The 19,937-nt window shown below is 39.9% G+C and overlaps 1 protein-coding gene across 1 annotated transcript in view; it reads right to left on the bottom strand.

The window, feature by feature from the left end:
- The window catches only part of ITPKA (inositol-trisphosphate 3-kinase A), a 66,063-nt gene extending 52,287 nt beyond the window's left edge, over positions 1-13,776 (bottom strand). The window contains exon 1 of the mRNA XM_088145483.1: positions 12,886-13,776. Coding sequence (XP_088001609.1) covers positions 12,886-13,338 — 453 coding nt within the window. The 5' untranslated portion in view covers positions 13,339-13,776. The remainder of the gene's footprint in view (positions 1-12,885) is intronic.
- Positions 13,777-19,937: the final 6,161 nt, after the last annotated feature.

The following is a 19,937-nucleotide window of genomic DNA, read 5'->3' as shown; positions in this document are numbered from 1 at the left end:
CTGAACTATTCTCCAATATCCATCTGTATAGATGGATGAGGCTTGACCTTTATTCTCCTTGGCTTTCTGTCCTGAAGTAATACCTCTTGTTGATCAACATTTGTAGCTTCTTCCTGTCATTGTTACTTGCCATAATAAATACTGTGCAGAATTGCACAATCACACAGAGTACAACTTTTGAAGAGGAAAGGCTTCAAAAATGGGAAATGGGAAGAAACAAACAAGATTACAAAGGTACTAATCTTCTCCTAAAGGCAATTGTCACAGCGACTCATTCAAAATGTTTCTGTCAATGAAAATTAAATGAAAAGATTTTATTCAGTGGCACTATATCTCCTAATAGCTGACACTTAGGACAAATGAACAGAAGAACCACCATAATCTCAAAAAAGCCCAATTTAACAGACCTTAATCTGAATACAATGGTTATGTTTTCACAGGATATATAGTCCACATCCATATATCACATTGTGGCATTGTTTATTTCACTATGGTTTGCGTAAACACAAGTCATAAGTTGTAGTTTAAAAAACACAATGGTTGGATTCACAAAACATGCTAAGGCAAATAATATTGCAATGTGGGAACTTATCCATATTGAAATAACAAACAAAATGTGGAACTACTAAGTGAGAAAAGTAGTCATTCCTTAATGTAGTCATTCAAACATATAACAGAGCCTTCATACAGACAAATATGCAAATACTGGACAGAAACAGCACATCTCAGAAACTAAGCATAATATCCTTTCTCAAACATGAAGATGCCATAATGCAAATGAATCAAGTTTATTTTAAAAAAAAATAGACCAACCAGCTCCAATTTGACACACACACACTCAACGTGTTCAGCTAAAATTCCCAGGATTTCTGGCAACTGTAGCTAATTCTGGGAGTTTTAGTCATTGGGAGGGCAGACATTTGGGAAGGTTGCAGTAGATACTCCATACCTTACAAACAGGTTTCACTGCATTATGTTCACTAAAAGACATAGAATGTACCTAATTCAACTTTTCCACAAAACTACTGAGCAAAACTATACTGGTTCCTCCCAGTCAAACCTGTCTGGCTGCTGCCTCTAAGAAGAATCCTTGTTCTTTGAAGTATTTCCATCAAGAAAGTTTCCTTTCACACTTACTTTGAAGGCAGCATAATAAGCTTAATAAGACTGACAAATAAAACATAGACTGGGTTCATTCGAGTTAGTTAGAAATTACAGGAGTGAAATCCAACACATTTCAAGGCCACAAGGCTGAGGAATGCTGATACAGTATACAGACTTACATTTTGGCAGTATGTCCATCAATCTGGTTTGCTTTTGATTACACTAAAAACAAATCACAAGTAGAAGGTCACCAGTGATTTGCAGAGTTTGTTATGTTTCCTGTCTACCAAAAGATTCCCCCTTCCCCATTCTTATTTTAAAAAATTACTGCTTTTAAATGAAGCAACCTTGGACTTTCTCTACCAACTTCCACCATTTATCTCTGTCTTTTTTTTTTTTCCTGATGAGCAGTTGAGCATTCTTCCAAGCAAAACACCGATGCACCCATCTTCCAGTATTTATGGGATTCAAAGGCATTTTTGTAAATGAAGTTTATGCTACAGAGGAACACTCTGCATCAGTTTTAAATGGAAAGAATGTAAAATAATAATAAAATGGCAGATGACACATTAATTATTCTGGTTTCTAATCCTTTTTGTTTTGTATGAAATGAGCCTTTTTTGTGAGAAAAAGGCAATATGAAAGAACCACAAATAAGGTACTAGAATCTATGTTAACAGAATCCCAATGGAGAAAATATAGAGCACAAATTAGCTCTCAGGTAGCAAGTGGTAACTAGAAAGAACGACATGGATCAAAAGGGTACTGAGTCTAGAGCAACCCCCACAAATATATTCTGAATGCAAAAATGGGAAATGTGCATTATACATTATACAAGAGAGAACAATAGAGTTCAGAGATATTTCTGTCGATCCAGCATGAAAAGTCAGTTCCTTACCCACCACTTAAAAATCCATTAGAAACCTTTCCCTGAAATTTCAAGTTAAAATATACATGTTGTATATGGTTAGTTTATGTAACCTGCTTCTGTTTCTGAACTGAAATGACTGGTACTTTTAGTTCACAGTTATGAAATGTGGGTGCTGTAGTTTTAAGCAAATAAGAAAGATGGAAACAGATAAAAGAAAAATGTGAAAAGTGCTACAAAATTCTTTTTTATACGAATAGGCTTATAACAGTAGCCAGGTTCATCATACATACTTTTAGTCGGGGTTCTCTGGGCTTAGGGACATCAATGCCGAAGTACAGATCACATTTTTTGCCGTGGTCTTGCTTTCTGTGACTTCTGCTTCAGGACTGATCTCCCTCAGCTCAGAGAACCCCAACTAAAAGTATGTAAGAATCATCCTGCAGACTAATGAAGATCACGTTAAGTAAAGCCTCCCTCTCTTCCCATTCTTCAAAAGGCAAGCTGTATCACCACAAATTTTATTGGTTATTTAGTAGATTTTTAAAGTTGTATGGTTAGAGACAATTGTTTTCTAACATAGCATGCCATCCATTTTGAATCTAATAATTTATATTCAGCAGTCAACCCAACATGTGCCTGCTGCATATTGGAAAACAGTCTGGCCCCTTATAAGATTCCCTTATTGCCAAGACTGATGCTGGCCAGTATCTCAGTAAAGGCCCATTTAGCCCATCTAGTGCTAACCAGCACTGTAAGTAGATAGTTCCCTGATGAATCTGCAGAGCCAAACAACAGAAGGGAAAGAGCTAAGCAGTGCTTCACTGTACTGACTGGACGGTTGATTGCCTCAACAAGTAAGAGAATGAATGAATGAATGAATGAATGAATGAATGAATGAATGAATGAATGAATGAATGAATGCATGCATGCATGCATGCATGCATGCATGCATCCATCCATCCATCCATCCATCCATCCATCCATCCATCCATCCATCCATCCATCCATCCATCCATCCATCCATCCAATTACCTACCTTTCTTGGTGGGGATTACGGGAACTGAATACAGTACAGTATAGTGGTTAGAATTTAGGACTAGAAATGAAGAGAACCAAGTTAAATACTTAGCTGACTCAATAAAGAACCTTACTTGCTGACTCTGAGCCAGTCATTGCCTTTCAACTCAACCTATCTCCCTGGGATGCCATGATGGTAAAAACGTGTGGGGAAGAAAGATGTATGTACTCTATTTTTGGGATACAAATTAATAAATAAATTTATGTAGTGTCAAGTTAGGGATGGCTGACCAATTTTATACAGTTGGCAAAATTCAGCTGTTTGCGAGCCACAATAATGTAGTTTGAAAAGCTAATTTTCCAAATATAAACAGCCCAAAAGATCTCAGGAACATGAAACTCCAGCTTGATTTGGACACAAGAGGATGGTTTAACATGAGGTGCATAAGCTCAACCTTATTTGTGGACTCTCCCTTCTTTTCCCCAGGTGTGACTGCAAGAAGGCGGCAGCTTTCACTCTTTTCTTCAGCACACTGAGTTTGGCAGTATGTCTAAAACAAAACTGGCAGTCCAGACTGTCTTAAATTGGAGTTTTTCAAACTGTGTTCTGTGGAACCGTAGGGTTCTACGTGAACTTGATAAGGGCATAAAAAAAGGTTTCCTCAGACCCAGCCAGAGGCACCCATAGCAATTTTTCCAAAGAACAGCGGAAAGGATGGGACTTGTCAGATGACATTCAGGAGCTCCAAATCCCAGGGGCCATTTGTGCTCATGACAACTCATCCCTATGTTTTTTTATTAGGAGTTCTGGGAATTTTTTTTCTGATCGACAGGGTTTCACAGGCTGAAAAAGTTTGAAAACCCACCTTAAACAAGTCAACCTTCATATACCTCATAAACCAATAATAGTTTGTCCAGTTTCAGACCCAATGCTAAACTTTCCCTGCAGTGAAATTTGCTAAATGTTAAATCAGAACTAGCTTTCAACTAATCTGGGCAGTAGGCTAGGTATTTTTTTAAGGTTATACAAAACAAGTTGCAACTAGATCAAATGGTCTGGCTTCCTTTGTCAATTAAGAGCTGCCTCTGATTTTCTCTTATCTATCACTCAGGGATTCTCAAATTGAGGATTACAGCCTCAGAGGGAGGGCATGAGAAATTTAGAGGGACTGTCACTTAATCCACACTTATGCAAGGAAAGTAGCTTGGTTTTTGTTTGCAGACGTTTCATTACCCAACTAGGTAACATCATCAGTGCTAGTGAGTGTGGGGTATGCTCCATTTTATATACAGTAGCTTGCCCTGCCAGTGTTGGTGGGAGTGTGGCTTTCTCCTTGGTAGTTCCTTGATTAAGGTATTGTTTTCTGCTTGTTTGTCTGGAATTAATCCCTGCTTATCTGGGTGTTGGCTGCTGGAGGGGATCTTTTTGTTGTCTCTTTTGAATGGTGCGTAAATATGGTTTATTTCTATGTGTCTATTGATGGCTGATTTGTCTGAATGCCAAGCTTCCAGGAATTCCCTAGCGTTTTTAGATTTAGGCTTGGTCAAGGATGCTCACAGTCTCCCAGCTGAGCATCTGGGAGCATCCTAGACCAATCCTAGACAATCAAGCAGAAAACAATACCCTAATCAAGGAACTACCAAGGACAAAATCACACCCCCACCAACACTGGTAGGGCAAGCTACTGTATATAAACAGGGAGCAAACCCCATACACACTAGCACTGATGATGTTACCTAGTCGGATAATGAAACACCTGCAAGTATACACCAAGCTCAGAAAGCACCAAGGACTCCACTATCAAAACTCAATTCTTGCTTTGCCTGGACCCATCTGCCAATCACAGCAGTTTTATTATTGATTTCTATGCTATTCAGTTTAATTCATGAGTAAATTCATTCATCATTTTAGGGGATTGTGGTGTGGCAACGTTTAATTAATTATTTAATTAGTTAATCCACAAAAGCAGCACATATTCAGTATAGATTGAGGATTATATTTTCTCACCAATGCAGAGGTGGAAAGGAACACAGGAAAACTGAATGTTGATTTACTCTGGAATTAGTAAATTATTTCAAATGGGATTTATTTCAAGAGTAAATCTCACTTGAATGAATTATTGTTTTTAAGAATGAAAGCCACTTACACTGGGCTGAACTAAGTTGATTAATGAACATTATCTCCTACAGTTATTAAAGATTTAGATTAGGGTCCAAAGTCCTAGGGTGGTTTAACTCTTTCTCCCTTTGCCACAGCTGCAATGAAAGTGGCTCTTCCTTTTCCGAAAGATGTTATTTGCCTAAGGGGTATGGACTTGGAAGTCTCAAATGCATTACAATATGAATTGGGCTTTCCTATTGCAACCCCTAACACCTTAAAAGAAGTTTTAAGAAAAGAAAAGAAAAGAAAAGAAAAGAAAAGAAAAGAAAAGAAAAGAAAAGAAAAGAAAAGAAAAGAAAAGAAAAGAAAAGAAAAGAAAAGAAGAAATCCTATGGGCACATCTCTTCTGGATCTCAGATTCACCAGATGACTAGACTGGTGGTTTGTATGAAAGCTCACTTTTGCCTTCTGTTGGGAAAAAATATTTTTTTGAAAGCATTCAATTCAAATTAGATTCACTGGGGGGGAAATTAATTCTAATTTTGCCAGTGGCATAGCAAGACACTTGAGATATAATCTCTATTTGTATGTGGTCACAGATAGATAAACAACATGCAAAGTAATTTTTATGATACATTTGCTTCCTTACATCTATTCCAGTAGCCTTTGGAGCCATATATAAACTGACACTATTTCAGCTGTTTCTTGTAGTTTTGTATTAGATTACTTTTTTTCCTGTTCCATTATGAATGTAGCTATTTTACTGTTAGTCGTGTTTTATAATGAGGAACATAAAGCACAAAAATTAAGACTATATAAAAAGAGGTAATTTCAGTCCATTTAAAATATATAGTGCTAAGAGAATATGATTTTATGGCCTAAAACCAGACCGAAGTTCATAAAATGCCTAATCACTTGACTTCTCTTCCCATGCAAACCCCTTATTTTGCACATATTGGCCTCAATGTGCCAAACTTGAACACAACTTCCTTTACTGTAAGCAAGGAATGCTGCATATGCGGAAGTATGACTGTGGCTCATAACCTAATCTATATCTTCTCCAAATACACGCATGGAAATGAAGGCAGAAAATGCATATAATAGTAGTATAAGCCCAGAATAGCTAATCAGATTTAAAACAAAGGGGAAAAATGTAACTTCTCCCAAAACAAAGAAAAACTGAAAGTCCCACCTAAATTGCTCCATCCCACCCCTCCAAAAATGTTAACTGTAGGTCCCAGCCATTAAAAGGTGACCCACTCTTATTCTAACTCAACCCTGAGAGTATTACAGCAGCTTGTGGCCTTCTATTAGCCTATCTCAGTTCATCTCTCCCTAGCAGAACTGCAGCAATATCCCTAAAAAAAATTCTGTGCCAAATTTCTCAAATGACTGACTTGTCCACACCAGCCACTCTGTAAGCTCTCAATATGGCAGATAAGAGAATTTGTTAAAGAAAACAGATTTTAATCTGATCTCCCTTGGAAAATTATTATAATATACACATATTATTCCATAAAATCTATGAATAACCACTTGCTCTTCTTTTAAAAATTGACTTTATGTATAAGAGCACCTGTTTAACTGCAGAACAGATTTGCTAAGAATGTATTATTGCCAATATGGGCTAATCTTTCCAGCACCTTCCAAACAAGTTTCACTCACAGCATGAAGCATTTTTAAAACTGATACATTAAGACACAAACTTTGAATACTAGAATACCAGCTGATCAATCAACTGTTAAAAATATTTAATCTAATAGTAATAGTATAATATATCAGATTCCAAATGCAACTCAATAAACTATGAAGATTCAAGTGATGTCACTATTACAAAGAAATGGCTGGCAGCTGTTGTTATTATAAAAGATTTATAAACTCCTAACTATTTTTATATCTAGGAACATAACTCAGCTTTTATCCCCTAGATATACAAGGTGAATTTTCAGAGGAAGCAGCCTATTACATAACAATCAGTGCTGAACCTGATGCACTGGATATGCACCCTAAGACATCTACTACCTTCAAACTGGAAATTACACAATACTAGAATACATGAAAAATGTTTTATTAATGTATTGTGTATTACCAGAAGTTTCAGATGATACTCTCTTTCAGACTTTATAATAGGTTGGATGTACTGCTTTCACTTCTTACCGTTGTTCAAGTCATGCCTGAGAGTAGACTTCTAGTCTAGATGGAAGGTGGGTTCTGTACGGAAACATACGCAATTACCTGGGGCAAGGATGCTCCATGTTGACTCTACTGACCAGTGTTTTGATATACTGAAAGTAGGTCTACCCACCTATTTTCCAACAGTTGATAAATCAATGCCTTTTCTCAGCTTCTGAGGAATAAGCACAATATAAAAATCTGTGTCTTTCTTTTCTTTTTTCTGGTTTTTATAATAATTTTTATTAAAGTTTGCAGGCACAAAGGTAAAAAACTAATACAAACTAAGAAAAATGTGAGAGTAAAAAGAAAAAAGTGCACAGAAAAAACTAAAAAAGAAGACACACACGTATGAAAAAAAAGATAAAGAAATATCTTCCCCTTCATCACAAGTACAATTTCAATAACTTATCACCTTCTCTAATACTACAACAAAAGGTCTCTTCTTCCCATATCTCATCTTTTACCTATAAACAAATTCTTAAAGCTTAGTTATTCAATTCTAATCAGCAAAAGTCCATTAAGAGATAACAACATATATAATTTAACCTTAATCAAATAAACCAACTTTATATTCCTTTCCCTTACTTTTAACACAATAACTTATCACTTTCTCTAAAAATACAACAAAAGATCTCTTTTTCCCATATCTCATCTTTTATCTATAAACAAATCTTTAAAGCCTCATCATTTGGTCCTGGTTGGTAAAAATCCATTAAGAGCTACCACAAATAACAACATATGTATATATTAACCTTATATTCCTTCCCTTTGTTTTTAACAATCTTAATCTTTAATCTCTTTAACTAGTGTCCCAGAACTTGATTTCTTTTCATTTTCTCTTTGTCTATTCTCAGATAGTTCTTCAAAACTTTAACATGTCCCTTTTGTAAATCCAAAATAAAAAACTTATCCAAGTCACTCTTCTGGTATATTATTTGTATATCCCTTTTAATTATTATGACCTCAGCTAGTTTCATTTGTATATCCAATGTAACATCTTTTTCCATACTATTCTTGTAACCTGTCATTTCAGATTCAAATCAGCCTCAGTCTCAGTCTTGTCCAGTAAAGCATGTTCCTCTTCTATAGCCTCTTTTGAATCCAGAATTCATTCCAAATTACAATATGTTGCTCTATTCTTTATTAGTGGGTCTCTTCTCCTTTAATTGTAATCTTTAGTTCTTTCTGGCTCCCGCTAGTGTCCAAAGTCCCATCTTATCATTTTTTTTTTTTTAAACAACAGCATTTTCACAGATTTGTGAAATCTCACAGGAAGATTTCTTAAACTTAATTTCAAAATCTGCATTTTTTTTTTTATAAAATTCTAAATGAAAACATTTTCCCACAGGAAGAATTCTTACAGTTAATTTCAAAATCTTATTTCAAGTCCATCTGGACTCTTAGTCCATTTATAACTTTCCAAAACCAACATTCTAATCATCCTTTTGTTGTTTACTCCAAAATAGTTTTTAAGTCATTAAACTTGCATAAAACTTCTTTTGCTAAGGATGAAGGAGACTCACCCGGTGTAATGAAACTTGCCATTCTGAAGGTTCCTAATATCCAAAAAGTAGTTAACAAGCAATTTCCAGAAGTGATTAAGAAAGGAAATATGCGAACCCAGTGTCCTTTTGAAGGCACCAAACTGTGGCTCAGGCAAAGATGGCAATTTGTCAGCTCCCAGAGCTCTAAGCCCACTGGAGACCACTGTTTTACGGTCTCCTCGCAGGGAGCTACCGTCTGGTGCACTTGCAGGTGATCCTACATCCTCTCCTTGTCCAAGGAGGAATTCCAAGAAGCCGATTCATTCACCAGCTCCTTGTTCTGCTGCGGTCATCAGCTCCACTCTCAGCAGAGCCATCTTCAGTTCACCACTGCTTCCCCAGAAGTACGTTTTCCCCCTTTCCTGTTGATATTTGTCATAAACATTTCCATGGAGGAATGGAGCTATGTCAAATTGCCTTACTCCCATCTATAGATCTGACTTGTGTAAGCTTCATCAGAAGTGTTCCCTTCTTCCCTTATAACACCTCTTTCCTGATTCACAGCAGACCCCCATTTATTGTTATGTTCTTGCCTTTCAAATCCAGTTAGGAAACTTGGTTTAATCAACCAAAAGAACAGCTTTTTAAATTAACCAATTCTATCAATTCCTACTACACCTTTAGTAAGAATACAACCCTACCTTAAAGAAATTTTATGAGGATTTAAGAATCAGAATCTGATTCTGGATTTGGGCTAAACAGGAAACTAAAGTTAATTAGCTCAGGAAGTATTCAGTTGTGGTATGCCAAAAAGGTCAGGGAAAGGGTCTGTATGAAAAGAAACACAATGTGAACTGGACAACCATGGCTAAGTGTTGGCAGCAGTCCCTGAGACTGTGACATTTGAGAAAAGCATGCGCTGAAAGTGCTGCCAAACTAAGCCAGGATTATCCCATTCACATGCTGTCTCTCTCAAACATGGCGCATGAGGATCAGAACTGATTATATGGAAGATATAACATAAACTAAAATGCCCTTACATATCACTAGCCCATGGATTTAGATTCAATTCCAAAAGAGAGCTTTGGAGTACACATGGGCACGACTGTAGCTTAAAGAAGTTGGGCTTTTTTCCCCCAAACCATGCAGCTGCCTGCCGCTTGATCCTAAGAAAAAGGATGGTGGCTTTAAGAAATTGCAGACAGATGTTGCATTAAGGAACACTCTAAAGTTCCTTTTTAGAAATTGAACCTGAAGCTCTGCACAGCCTTAATTCCTACAGTCTCAAATCTTCCTTCCTTCCTTCCTTCCTTCCTTCCTTCCTTCCTGCCTGCCTGCCTGCCTGCCTGCCTGCCTGCAAAATATCCTATAATCAGTTCCTAAAGTTGTTATACAAATAATGACAACTGTTCAAGAGTCACTTTGTTAAGTATGTTTCCATTATTAAAATAACTTTTTGCTTTTTGTTGATTACCTTACAGAAGGTAACTTACAAATACCCAGCTGATAAAAAGTCTGGACTGAACCCTGTGAGTTGGCATTAATCCAGCCTCTCTGGCTTTGAGGTTCTGAAGCTATTGCCTCTGAACCACTGATGCATTTGAGTAGTTCATGAAAGGCTGGTAAAGACAAGCATTATCTCCTGCAACTGCCTAATGATCAGGGCTGCAGTATTAAACAGGCAAACAAATTCCTGCCTAAAACCTGTGATTGTAAAGTGTTGTATAACTGACAATTTTTCCTTGCAGTTCTTCCAGTTACAAAGAGCACTTCTTAGAGTCCATGATTTTTAGAATAAAATTTTCATGCTGAAGAAAATATATTTTCTTCATGTTAATTTTAAAGCAACATTTCTGTCTAATTTACAATACAAGTAGGCCTTGTTTAGTGGCCACAACTGGGACTGGCAACTCAGTTGTTAAGCAAAGGTAAGAGAAACTGTGACTGGGCTTATGATCTTACTTCAGCTTTCCTTTGCTTTACAGATCTCCAAAGGTCATAAATACAAGGATTGGTCGTAAAGTTACTTTTCCATCACTGTTGCAACTGCAAATGGTTGCTAAACATGGCAGTCACTAAACAAGGACTACCTGTATTATGTACGTGTGTGTGTGTATATATGTGTATTAAGTATGCATCAAAACCTCTAAAGTTTTCAAATGATCTAGAGCAGGGTTTCCCAAACTGTGAGGTGTACCTCCCTTGGGGAGGTGCAGACAAAGTCCAGGGAAGAAGGTGGGAAGAACCTGTTAGTTGTACATTGTAATAATAAATCCACCTTTCCAAAAATACTAGTTTTAACTGAGTAACATGGTGGTGGAGGAGGCACAAACTTTGAGATTTTATTTTTTATGTCTTTATTAAAAATAAAGTTTCACTGTATTGTTTTCATTGTTCATTTGTGTTCCTTTTGGTGTTTGGATTTTTAGGGAGGCTTGTACATTAAGATTACACTAAAGGGAGGTGTGATGACAAAAAGTTTAGGAACCTCTGATCCAGAGAATAAAAAAAGTTTTGAGACCTCCTATCTTAATAGAGTCAAGTAGCAGAGAAGTTACAGGTGAAACTACTGCATTGTCCATGGTTATCTCTATGATTTTTTATTTATATATTTAGTTTCTTGAATGCAATTCTAGTTACTGGTATTTCAAGATCACAACTTTTAGAAGATATGACAATAGGTGAGACATAATACAGTTACCCTTATATATATATATAATATATATATATCATTTTTTAAAATTCCTAACATTTACTAGTTGTCCAGCTTATTTTCTAACTACTACTGAAGACAGAAACTAGAATGAATAATTAGCTCATTCAGATGGCATGTGTTTTTTAGGGGAGTGCATAAAATGGGAGAAATGTTGTGTTTCCAACTCAGAAATTCTGGAGGTTGTGGCAGATTGTTTCAGATCAGCCACAGTTTGGCAGAACAAAAATCTGGACCACTTTCCTTGCTCTGCATTTTGGACTAAGCAAAATCTGGATGGGCAAGTAGAGCAAGGGTGGTGTCCACTGCCGCCTCTCTTCCCTCAGGAGCTTCCAGGGCTGCACAGCCAGCACCCACCTTCCCGGCACCTTCCCTCCCTCAAACCATTGCCACCAATGTTCCAGCACGATATATCACATCTGCCTGTCTGCCCCCCCCCTTTCTCCCAGTAGCTTCCCTGTCTCTCTTCAACTGCTAATGTTCTTGGTTTTTTCTTGCTCCCCCTCCAAACCCCTTCTCCCTGAATCAAAACAGCCGCATTTTGTTCCAGGCACAGACCAAAAACCACCTAAAATATCATTTTTTGGTTTCTGCATAGACCCCCTGAACTCAAGTATTTCAGGCATGAGACAGTTCAAAACTGAAATCCCTACTCTTTTTTTAGCATTCTCACTTCTGAGAAATACCAGCAATTTATATTAGCAAGGTAAAACTCTGTGTTCCATCAAGTGCTTCAGGCTGAAATGAGGGGCAGAGGACATCTGCTAAATTTTAGGTTATACGCACAAATGAAAACAAGCAACATGGATGGACCAGGTGAACTGTTTCTCCTGATGAAAAATCTTACTACAATACATAGTAAATCAAAGTGATTTTACAGCCACCCAAGTACTGTGTCCACCAGGGTCTTCTGTGAAACCATCTGCTTTGCATACTTAACATTTAGGGAAACTGGTTTCCCCTACGCAGTTGACATAAAAAGTGAGACATCTGACAACTACAGGTGTGGTATTTCCCCTTGAGTCAACACACATTCCAAACGAAGAGGAAACCTTGCATTCAAATTTATCAAACTTCTAGGTAATCTTTCTCCTACTTAGAATCTACGTGGCAAAACGCCTATTCTTGATTTCACCTGCAGTCACAGGCACAGCTTCTCCGAAAGGGAGCCCCCTGAAAATGCCCAGGAGAGGCCTTCCCTTGGAGTAAGGGAGTCGCGCTCCCAGTTCGCAAAGCCAAGGAAGGAGAAATGCCCAGCCAGCCCTTGATTAACCAGGTTATTATTTCAGCTCGACTAACTCTTCGAAGGGTTTCCAAGGAGCCGCTGCTGGCAGCGAGGCAGAGCTCGTACGTGTCCCCTCTTACGGCAGAAGCCCCGCTCCGGCAGCGGCCTCCCGGCTCTTCCCCGGCCGTCGGGTACCTGGTGCGTCTCCTCGCCGTGCTCCAAGTGAACGATCCCCTGGCTCCTGCCTTCCGTGTCGCTCAGCAGGTCATCCTCGGAGTCCTCAAGGAGCGACGACGAGCCCGTGGAGGACAGCGACGACGTCGAGAGGCGCCTGGAGGACTGCAGCAGGTGCAGCGAACTGTCCGCCGTCAGCCAGGCACCGTCCGGCTCCGTCGGGGGCAGTCCGGCAGGGCTGCGCTGCGCCTCCCCGCCATCCTCCTCGGAAGTTACCGTCAGCTGAGGGATGACTGACTGCAGCACCCCATTGCGGGGCCGACAGGTCTTCCTGGCCGGCTCAGGCAGCTGCCCGCTAGCCACCGCGCAGCGAGCCTCGAAGAGCGAGCGCAGCTCCCCCACGCTCAGCTGCCTCCCCCGGCCCAGCTCCGGGCTGCTCCCGCCGCTACTGTCCTGGGCTTCTCTGGGCTCCATGGGGAAGGCGAAGGCGCTAGCGCTGCTGCTGCCGTGGGCGCCCCGCGAGGGTCACGGGGCGCCGCGAAGGTTGCAGGCGGCCGGGGCGCCCAGGCGGAGAGTCCGGGGCGGCGGGGCGCGGCGGCGACTGCTCCTGCTGGCACCTCTGCACCGGTGAGCACGCGACAGAGGACGGTTCGGGCTGACGCCGCATGGCCGGCCTGCGCCCCGTCAGGCCGACCCCGCCGTCCTCTGACTCATCCCCGGGAAGCTGCTCGAGTTGCCTAACCGCCCCTCAGCCTGACCCATATGGGTAAGATCGCGCGGCTGCCCCACGTTGCTGTCAGGCGGCATACGCAACCGGGGGAGAGGAGGAGTCTGGAATGTGCGTAAAGGGTCCGCCCGCCCCGCTCGCTCCCACACGCAGCGTTTGGTCTGTTTACTTTGAATTAGCGCCGCCCCTCCCACTTTGCCTCCCTTCCTCCTCCTCCTCCTCCTCCTCCTCCTCGCCTCCTCTTGGGTTTCTCTTTCAATGAAACCTGGAAATTCTTCGCCAAATTCAGCCGATAAAAAAGGAGAAGCGCCACCCCAGCGAGCCACAGACCTGCGAAGGAAGCACGTTTCTGTCGGATGTGCAACTTCTTGGCCCCGCCTTCCTATGATCTCCTGGAACAGTGCAAAGTACGGCTGGTTCCCCCCGCGTGTTGCGCGCATCCGCTCCTATCTCGCAAACGTCCACCCGCAAGGTGTGTTTTACAAATACCAGGGGATGGAAAGGAACCGTAAGGTGCAGTTACTTTGAGCGAGCGAATCATAAGCGCCGTCCTTACCCGGTTCAAGTAGCCTCCCCTATCGCGACACTTAAAACTAGAGCTCTGTCTGTCCTTCCCGGTGCCTTGCAGACAGTGCCGGATTTAACTCCCAAAATGCCCTAGAAAAGCAGCCTTCAGAGTGGACGCGCGTAAAATAATACCATTATTTCTTCAGGGCAGGTAATTAAAACTAGGGCGTTTTATTGATAAATGCAACATCAAATGTAGCATGAAGTAATAATAAAAGAAAGAATGAAGCACATAAGTATGTTTATCCTTGCTCCTTTGGAGGGCATTTTTTTTCCACTTGGGAACACTACAGTTTTTACTACTGTATATGCAATTGTACCAGGAGGTCTCACATTTCAAGGAAGCCAGTGCTTCTCCACCCCCCACCTCCATTCCGGATGTCTGAGTATGCCTGTCCCCCCCAGTGAAAGAGTTCCACTTGGGGCAGGCAGTTAAACTGCCACCATCTGTTCTTGAGTAGGGAGATGTCTCTTCCCCCATTTCTCTGGAATTTGGATGAGGCAAAACAGGAGAATCTCTTGTCCCGAAGACTAGATTTTTAAGCAGATGGTTCCAGTTTTTCCCTTTAAGCTGAACACAGGTTTTGGAATGCATCCATGATGCTAGCACAAACCTAAGGTTGGATTAGGGCTACCAGATCTGGGGTGCAAGTTCCCACAGGACCTCTAGATGACAAAAAGAAATACAGAACATTAGTTGCCATTTAGTGGTCTGAGAAAATCAAACGATGTGGTCTCTAGGTGCTGACACCAACTTGATGGCGCACACAGTCATCAATTTTCAGTGGGCTTGAGTTTTGAGTCCAGACCTGGTAGCCCTAAAACTGGAGTAGCAATGAATAAAGGAATTGCCTGAGCCAATTAATCCTGGTGTGTTAGATTTAGCTCCAAATATACCATTTGCATTAGGAGCTAAATGATTCATTTTAATAAATACAACATAGTGGGTATATGAGGAATAAGATAGCTGAACAAAATTATAGGAGATCCTGATCTAGATATAATTGCTGATAATCATGAATCAGCAGACCAAGGCATGGAGGAACAGAAAATGTAAGCCAAAGTAATTTACACTACAAAGTAATATTACTACAAAGAAAATGAACTATGACACTGAAAAGAAATATTCCCCTACTCTCTCTCACACACACACACACACAGACACACACCGTGCTTCTGCCTACAGTATACTTTCCCTGCCAATTCCACCTTAATGGTTTCAATTCTTTTAGAGCTGTAGAATACTTAATTAGCTAATTAATACTTAATGTCATCAGGCAGGCAGCCCCTTCCTTCATACAGTATAGCATCCTGAGGATTAGTCTTTAATGGTTGGTTTGTGATCTACCAAAGCTTAATGTAAGGTAGTTCACAAGTGGACAGAATGTTTTCAGTTGAGACCTGCATTCCTGTCAGGTTCAGCCCAAAGAACTCCAAGAGACAATGTAAATACAGTTCTGTTGCATTTATTAGCTTCAACCTCAAGACAGAAATCTCACCAGACTGAACCCAAGTTCCCAAGCCAGCCAGCCACAACACCATGAATTCCTTAGGGAGGTGCCAGCCTCATCTTCTTGAACTTCCCACGCTCCTGTTGGGGGCTAAGAACACGCTTATCTCCCTGAGCATGGCCTTCATAAGTCCATTCCATCACAATTCCCTTAAGAGAAATCTATAGATGGTAGATTTGAAGATGGTAGGCAAGGAATAAACAAGGATGTTTATTCAGCACATAAATAGAGAGCAAACCCCATCCCATTTTAGCACTGAAGATGTTACCTAGCCGGGTAATGAAATGTTTGCAAGAAAAGAACCAAGCTCAGAGAACCCCAAGGACTCCACAAACTAGGATGTGTTTGGCCAAAACAAGTAGGGGCGTGGAAACCCCCTTAGCCCTATTCCCACAAGTTCCTTAACTGGATCATGGAAGGAGGGTAATGGTGTCATTCAAATCCCAAAACTCAGTGAATTGCCTGAGCCAGTTAATCCTGATGTGTTAGATTTAGCTCCAAATATACCATTTGCATTAGGAGCTAAATAATTCATTTCCCCGTGACAAAAAGGACAGAAGGGGGTGAGAGAGATATGACCCCTGATCCCGTCTATGCTGCTGTTGCCATTGAACATGTCACTGCAGATCTAAAAAAAATAATTTTTACTTCCCTAGCCTCTACTGTGGCAGCTTGGAGTACTAAAAACATGGCTACCACATAAGTGTCTGAGTCATCCTGGATATGCAATGCTGGTGCAAGCAATTAGGCAACTAGGTGGGAGGGAATTCTTGGCCAGCCATTCTCTCTTTTTTTTTTAGATTTTTTTATCCCTTCTTTATTATTTTTTTATAAATAACTCAAGGCGGCAAACATACCTAATACTCCTTCCTCCTCCTATTTTCCCCACAACAACCATCCTGTGAGGTGAGTTGGGCTGAGGGAAGGTGACTGGCCTAAAGTCACTCAGCCAGTTTTTCATGCCTAAGGCAAGACTAGAGCTCACCATCTCCTGGTTTTTAGACCAACACCTTTACCACTACACCAAACTGGCTCTTACATTTTTTTCCTTAATTCTCCTTCATTCCATCATGACATCCTCTCTCTTTCTCACTCCACCATCCCCAATAAAGCAGGCTATCAGGGAAGGGTCATGAGATTCAAACTGTTCACTTGAAATTACAAAAATATACATCTCTTTCCTTGATCTCAGTTTGTGCTCTCCAACTATGTTGGAATAGAATTCCTATTTTCCTCGGTCATCATGGTATGTGGCTAGTGATAGAAGTGATTGTGGAAGTTGTCCATTTCTTCTAGATGGTGTCAGAGGGCAAAAAACTGTCTTATACTATTCTCTTGATCAATGAAAGTAAAGAAACTTTAGTCTGATTGGTACAGTGAAGTCAAAAAACCTTTCATTCCTCATGTTGTTGATTGTATGTTAAATGTATACTCTGAGTACTAAAAGAATAATGTTTTCATTTGTTCTTCTAGACCCTAGTAGTGATGTTTTGCTTGGCTTTTTAATTTGGCCAAAACTTTAGAAAGCTTTTAGAGGAATAAGTTTATTGATGGAAGACGAAAGTATATTTACTGGAGCAGAAACTCTGTATAAAGAAGATTGCAGTCAATAGCAAAAGGTTAAATACAATTATCATAAGCTGCAACTGGAGTCTGTTTCTCCATCTTTCTCTCAGCCACTCAGAGTATCTGAACACAGAAGCCCACAGTCTTTCGATAATATGTACAGGGCTTAATTTAATAAAATGGGGTCATTCAACTTGAAATTATCTTTCAGAAATGCTAAACCTGAGCTGTCAAGCATGGGGCTGTCGCTACACACAAGAGTACACAGAGTAGTGTTTGCCTCATTCCCCCACCCTCACCCCCAAGCTATCAGAGCAACTTAGCAACTGTTGCCAAATGACTTACAAAACTTGCAGGTGGAGAATTGACAACTGCAATCTCCAAGATCAAATCTTTCCCCCACCCATGGGTTTCCTGTGGCTTCCAGCACAGCTCTTGTTCCCAGGAACTATCACCACCACCTCCCAATAACCAACATATTATTTAACACCTCTGTATGCCAAAGCAGAGGAAAAAAATATTATTTGTAACAGCTACATCTGTTCTTTTCCCTCCCTCAGACATAAGCAGGAAGGATTATAGGTGTGTTAACATTTCCAAACACTCTAACCCAAGCAACCAACTCATTTAACAAACACAAAGGGCATTAAATGCAGCCCCAAATACTTTTGGGGGGGATTACAGTCAGTAGCTCTGTTCCCCAATCAGCCACGTGGTCAAAACAGGTTACTCCGGAGTCATTGACCCTTTGCATATTGGTGAGACTAGCTCCTAGAGCAGTGCTTGTCAACCTTGGCAACTTTAAGATGTGTGGACTTCAACTCTGGCTAAGGAATTCTGGTAGTTGAAGTCCACACATCTTAAAGTTGCCAAGGTTGACAAACACTTGTCTAGAGACTCTTTGAAAACAGTACCTCTCTAGGCATTCTTTCTTAGATATCTTTGGTGCCCAAGATGCCATGCTGTGCAACTCAGCTTTACAATCACACAGCATCTGGAAGTGCCCAGTGGAAGATTACCAAAAGTGTACTTTTGAAATAACCCTTTAACAACTCTATGATTCAAAGAGACTAATGGCAGTGGGAGGTAATTCCTCACATATGGTGGGGTGGACAACCAAAAACCCACAAAATACATATACTACATCCATACGCATCTCTTTATATATTCCTTTTTGTTCTTTAAACATCACCTCTGTCTTTTTGAGGGTCTCATCAGTCTATCCAACCATAACTTCAAGAAATTTAAGAACTTCTTTCTCTCATTCAATGCACACATTCTTCATTATCTTCCCTCCCTCCCTCCCTCCTTTCTCCCTCTCTCTCTCTCTCTCTTTCTTTCTTTCTTTCTTTCTTTCTTTCTTTCTTTCTTTCTTTCTACTCACTTTTATTTTCAGTTTATCTTCATTCAATACCCATCCATTCATGACCCCTCCATATAACAAAGTGTGCAGAAGCATAGTCTTATATCCAGATATTTTCTGTATTTGTGACATTCAGCCAACCCAACAGATCACATACTATCCACCTTTTACCAGCATTTGCACATCTTAAGACATCTCCATCTATTTTCTCATCTTTAATAAACATTTTGCCAAGGTACACTAATTCATCTACTTGCTCTAATTTTTTGCCATTTATCCACTTACTATTGTTCACTCCATTTTCCATCAAGCACAGCTTGGTCTTTGATACATTAATTTGCAGATCCATGGTCTCCAATAGACTATATTGGATCATATAGTCTATTGAACATTTACTGAAAATCATTTGGGTCTTGAGTTAACAACATAACATCTTCTGAAGACAAAAATGCATGCATAGTTTCCTCCCAACTAAAACACCTCCAAATATCACCATCAGCATTGCTTTTATGTTGATCCATAAAAACTTTAAACAACCAAGGAGAAATCACATATTGTTATTGTACTCTCTGCTCAGTGTCTAACCATTTGCTAAGCACATCATTTATTCTCACATATGCTTTACTTCCATCATATACTGTTCTCATCAAACTTAAGAAAGAACCTTCAACTCAATATTTTTGCAATATCCAGAGGTGTCCACAGGGTATGGTCAAAAAATAAAAACAGCAGCTGTATATAAAAAAACAGGCAGGGCTTCAATCACACCACCTATCTTGACTTTTTTTTACCATACTCTGTGGATACCTCTCCTGAAGCATTACACTGCCTACCTTCTGGTACACTGTGAGGACTAGGGCTACCAAATCTGCTGCATCCCCAAAGATTTATGAATCTTTATGTATGTATGTATGTATGTATCATATTTATATGGCCACCCATCTCACAGAATGTGACTCTGAGTAGCATACAATCAATCCATAAAAACAATTTAAAAAAACATTCAACAAATATAAAAATTAGAATTATTATTAAAAGGCTAGGAGAGAGTGTCAGATATCACAAACAATGGAGCCACCTCATCATACAAACTCCAGTCCATATTAAATAGTCCAACACAAAGCACCAGAATGTTATTCAATATTGCCTTTTTAAATTTCTTTTAATTTGCCCAACAAAACTCTGCAATTTTTACATCACAAAACATTATCTGGCAAATACTCTCATTTTATAGGGTCTATTCCCATCCTGCATCTATACTTTACCTGTTCCTGCATTCCTTTCCTTAAATTCTCTTAAATTTTGCTTCTTAATCCAGTTCTCAACTGACATTTATTTA

This window comes from Python bivittatus, unplaced genomic scaffold (genome assembly GCF_059951505.1).
Source record: "Python bivittatus isolate LINGU-HERP-01145 unplaced genomic scaffold, Pbiv_v1 ctg000480_np1212, whole genome shotgun sequence".
NCBI lineage: Eukaryota > Metazoa > Chordata > Lepidosauria > Squamata > Pythonidae > Python > Python bivittatus.
The sequence above is the reverse complement of the archived record's forward strand: the minus strand, read 5'-3'. Positions and strand labels throughout refer to the sequence as shown.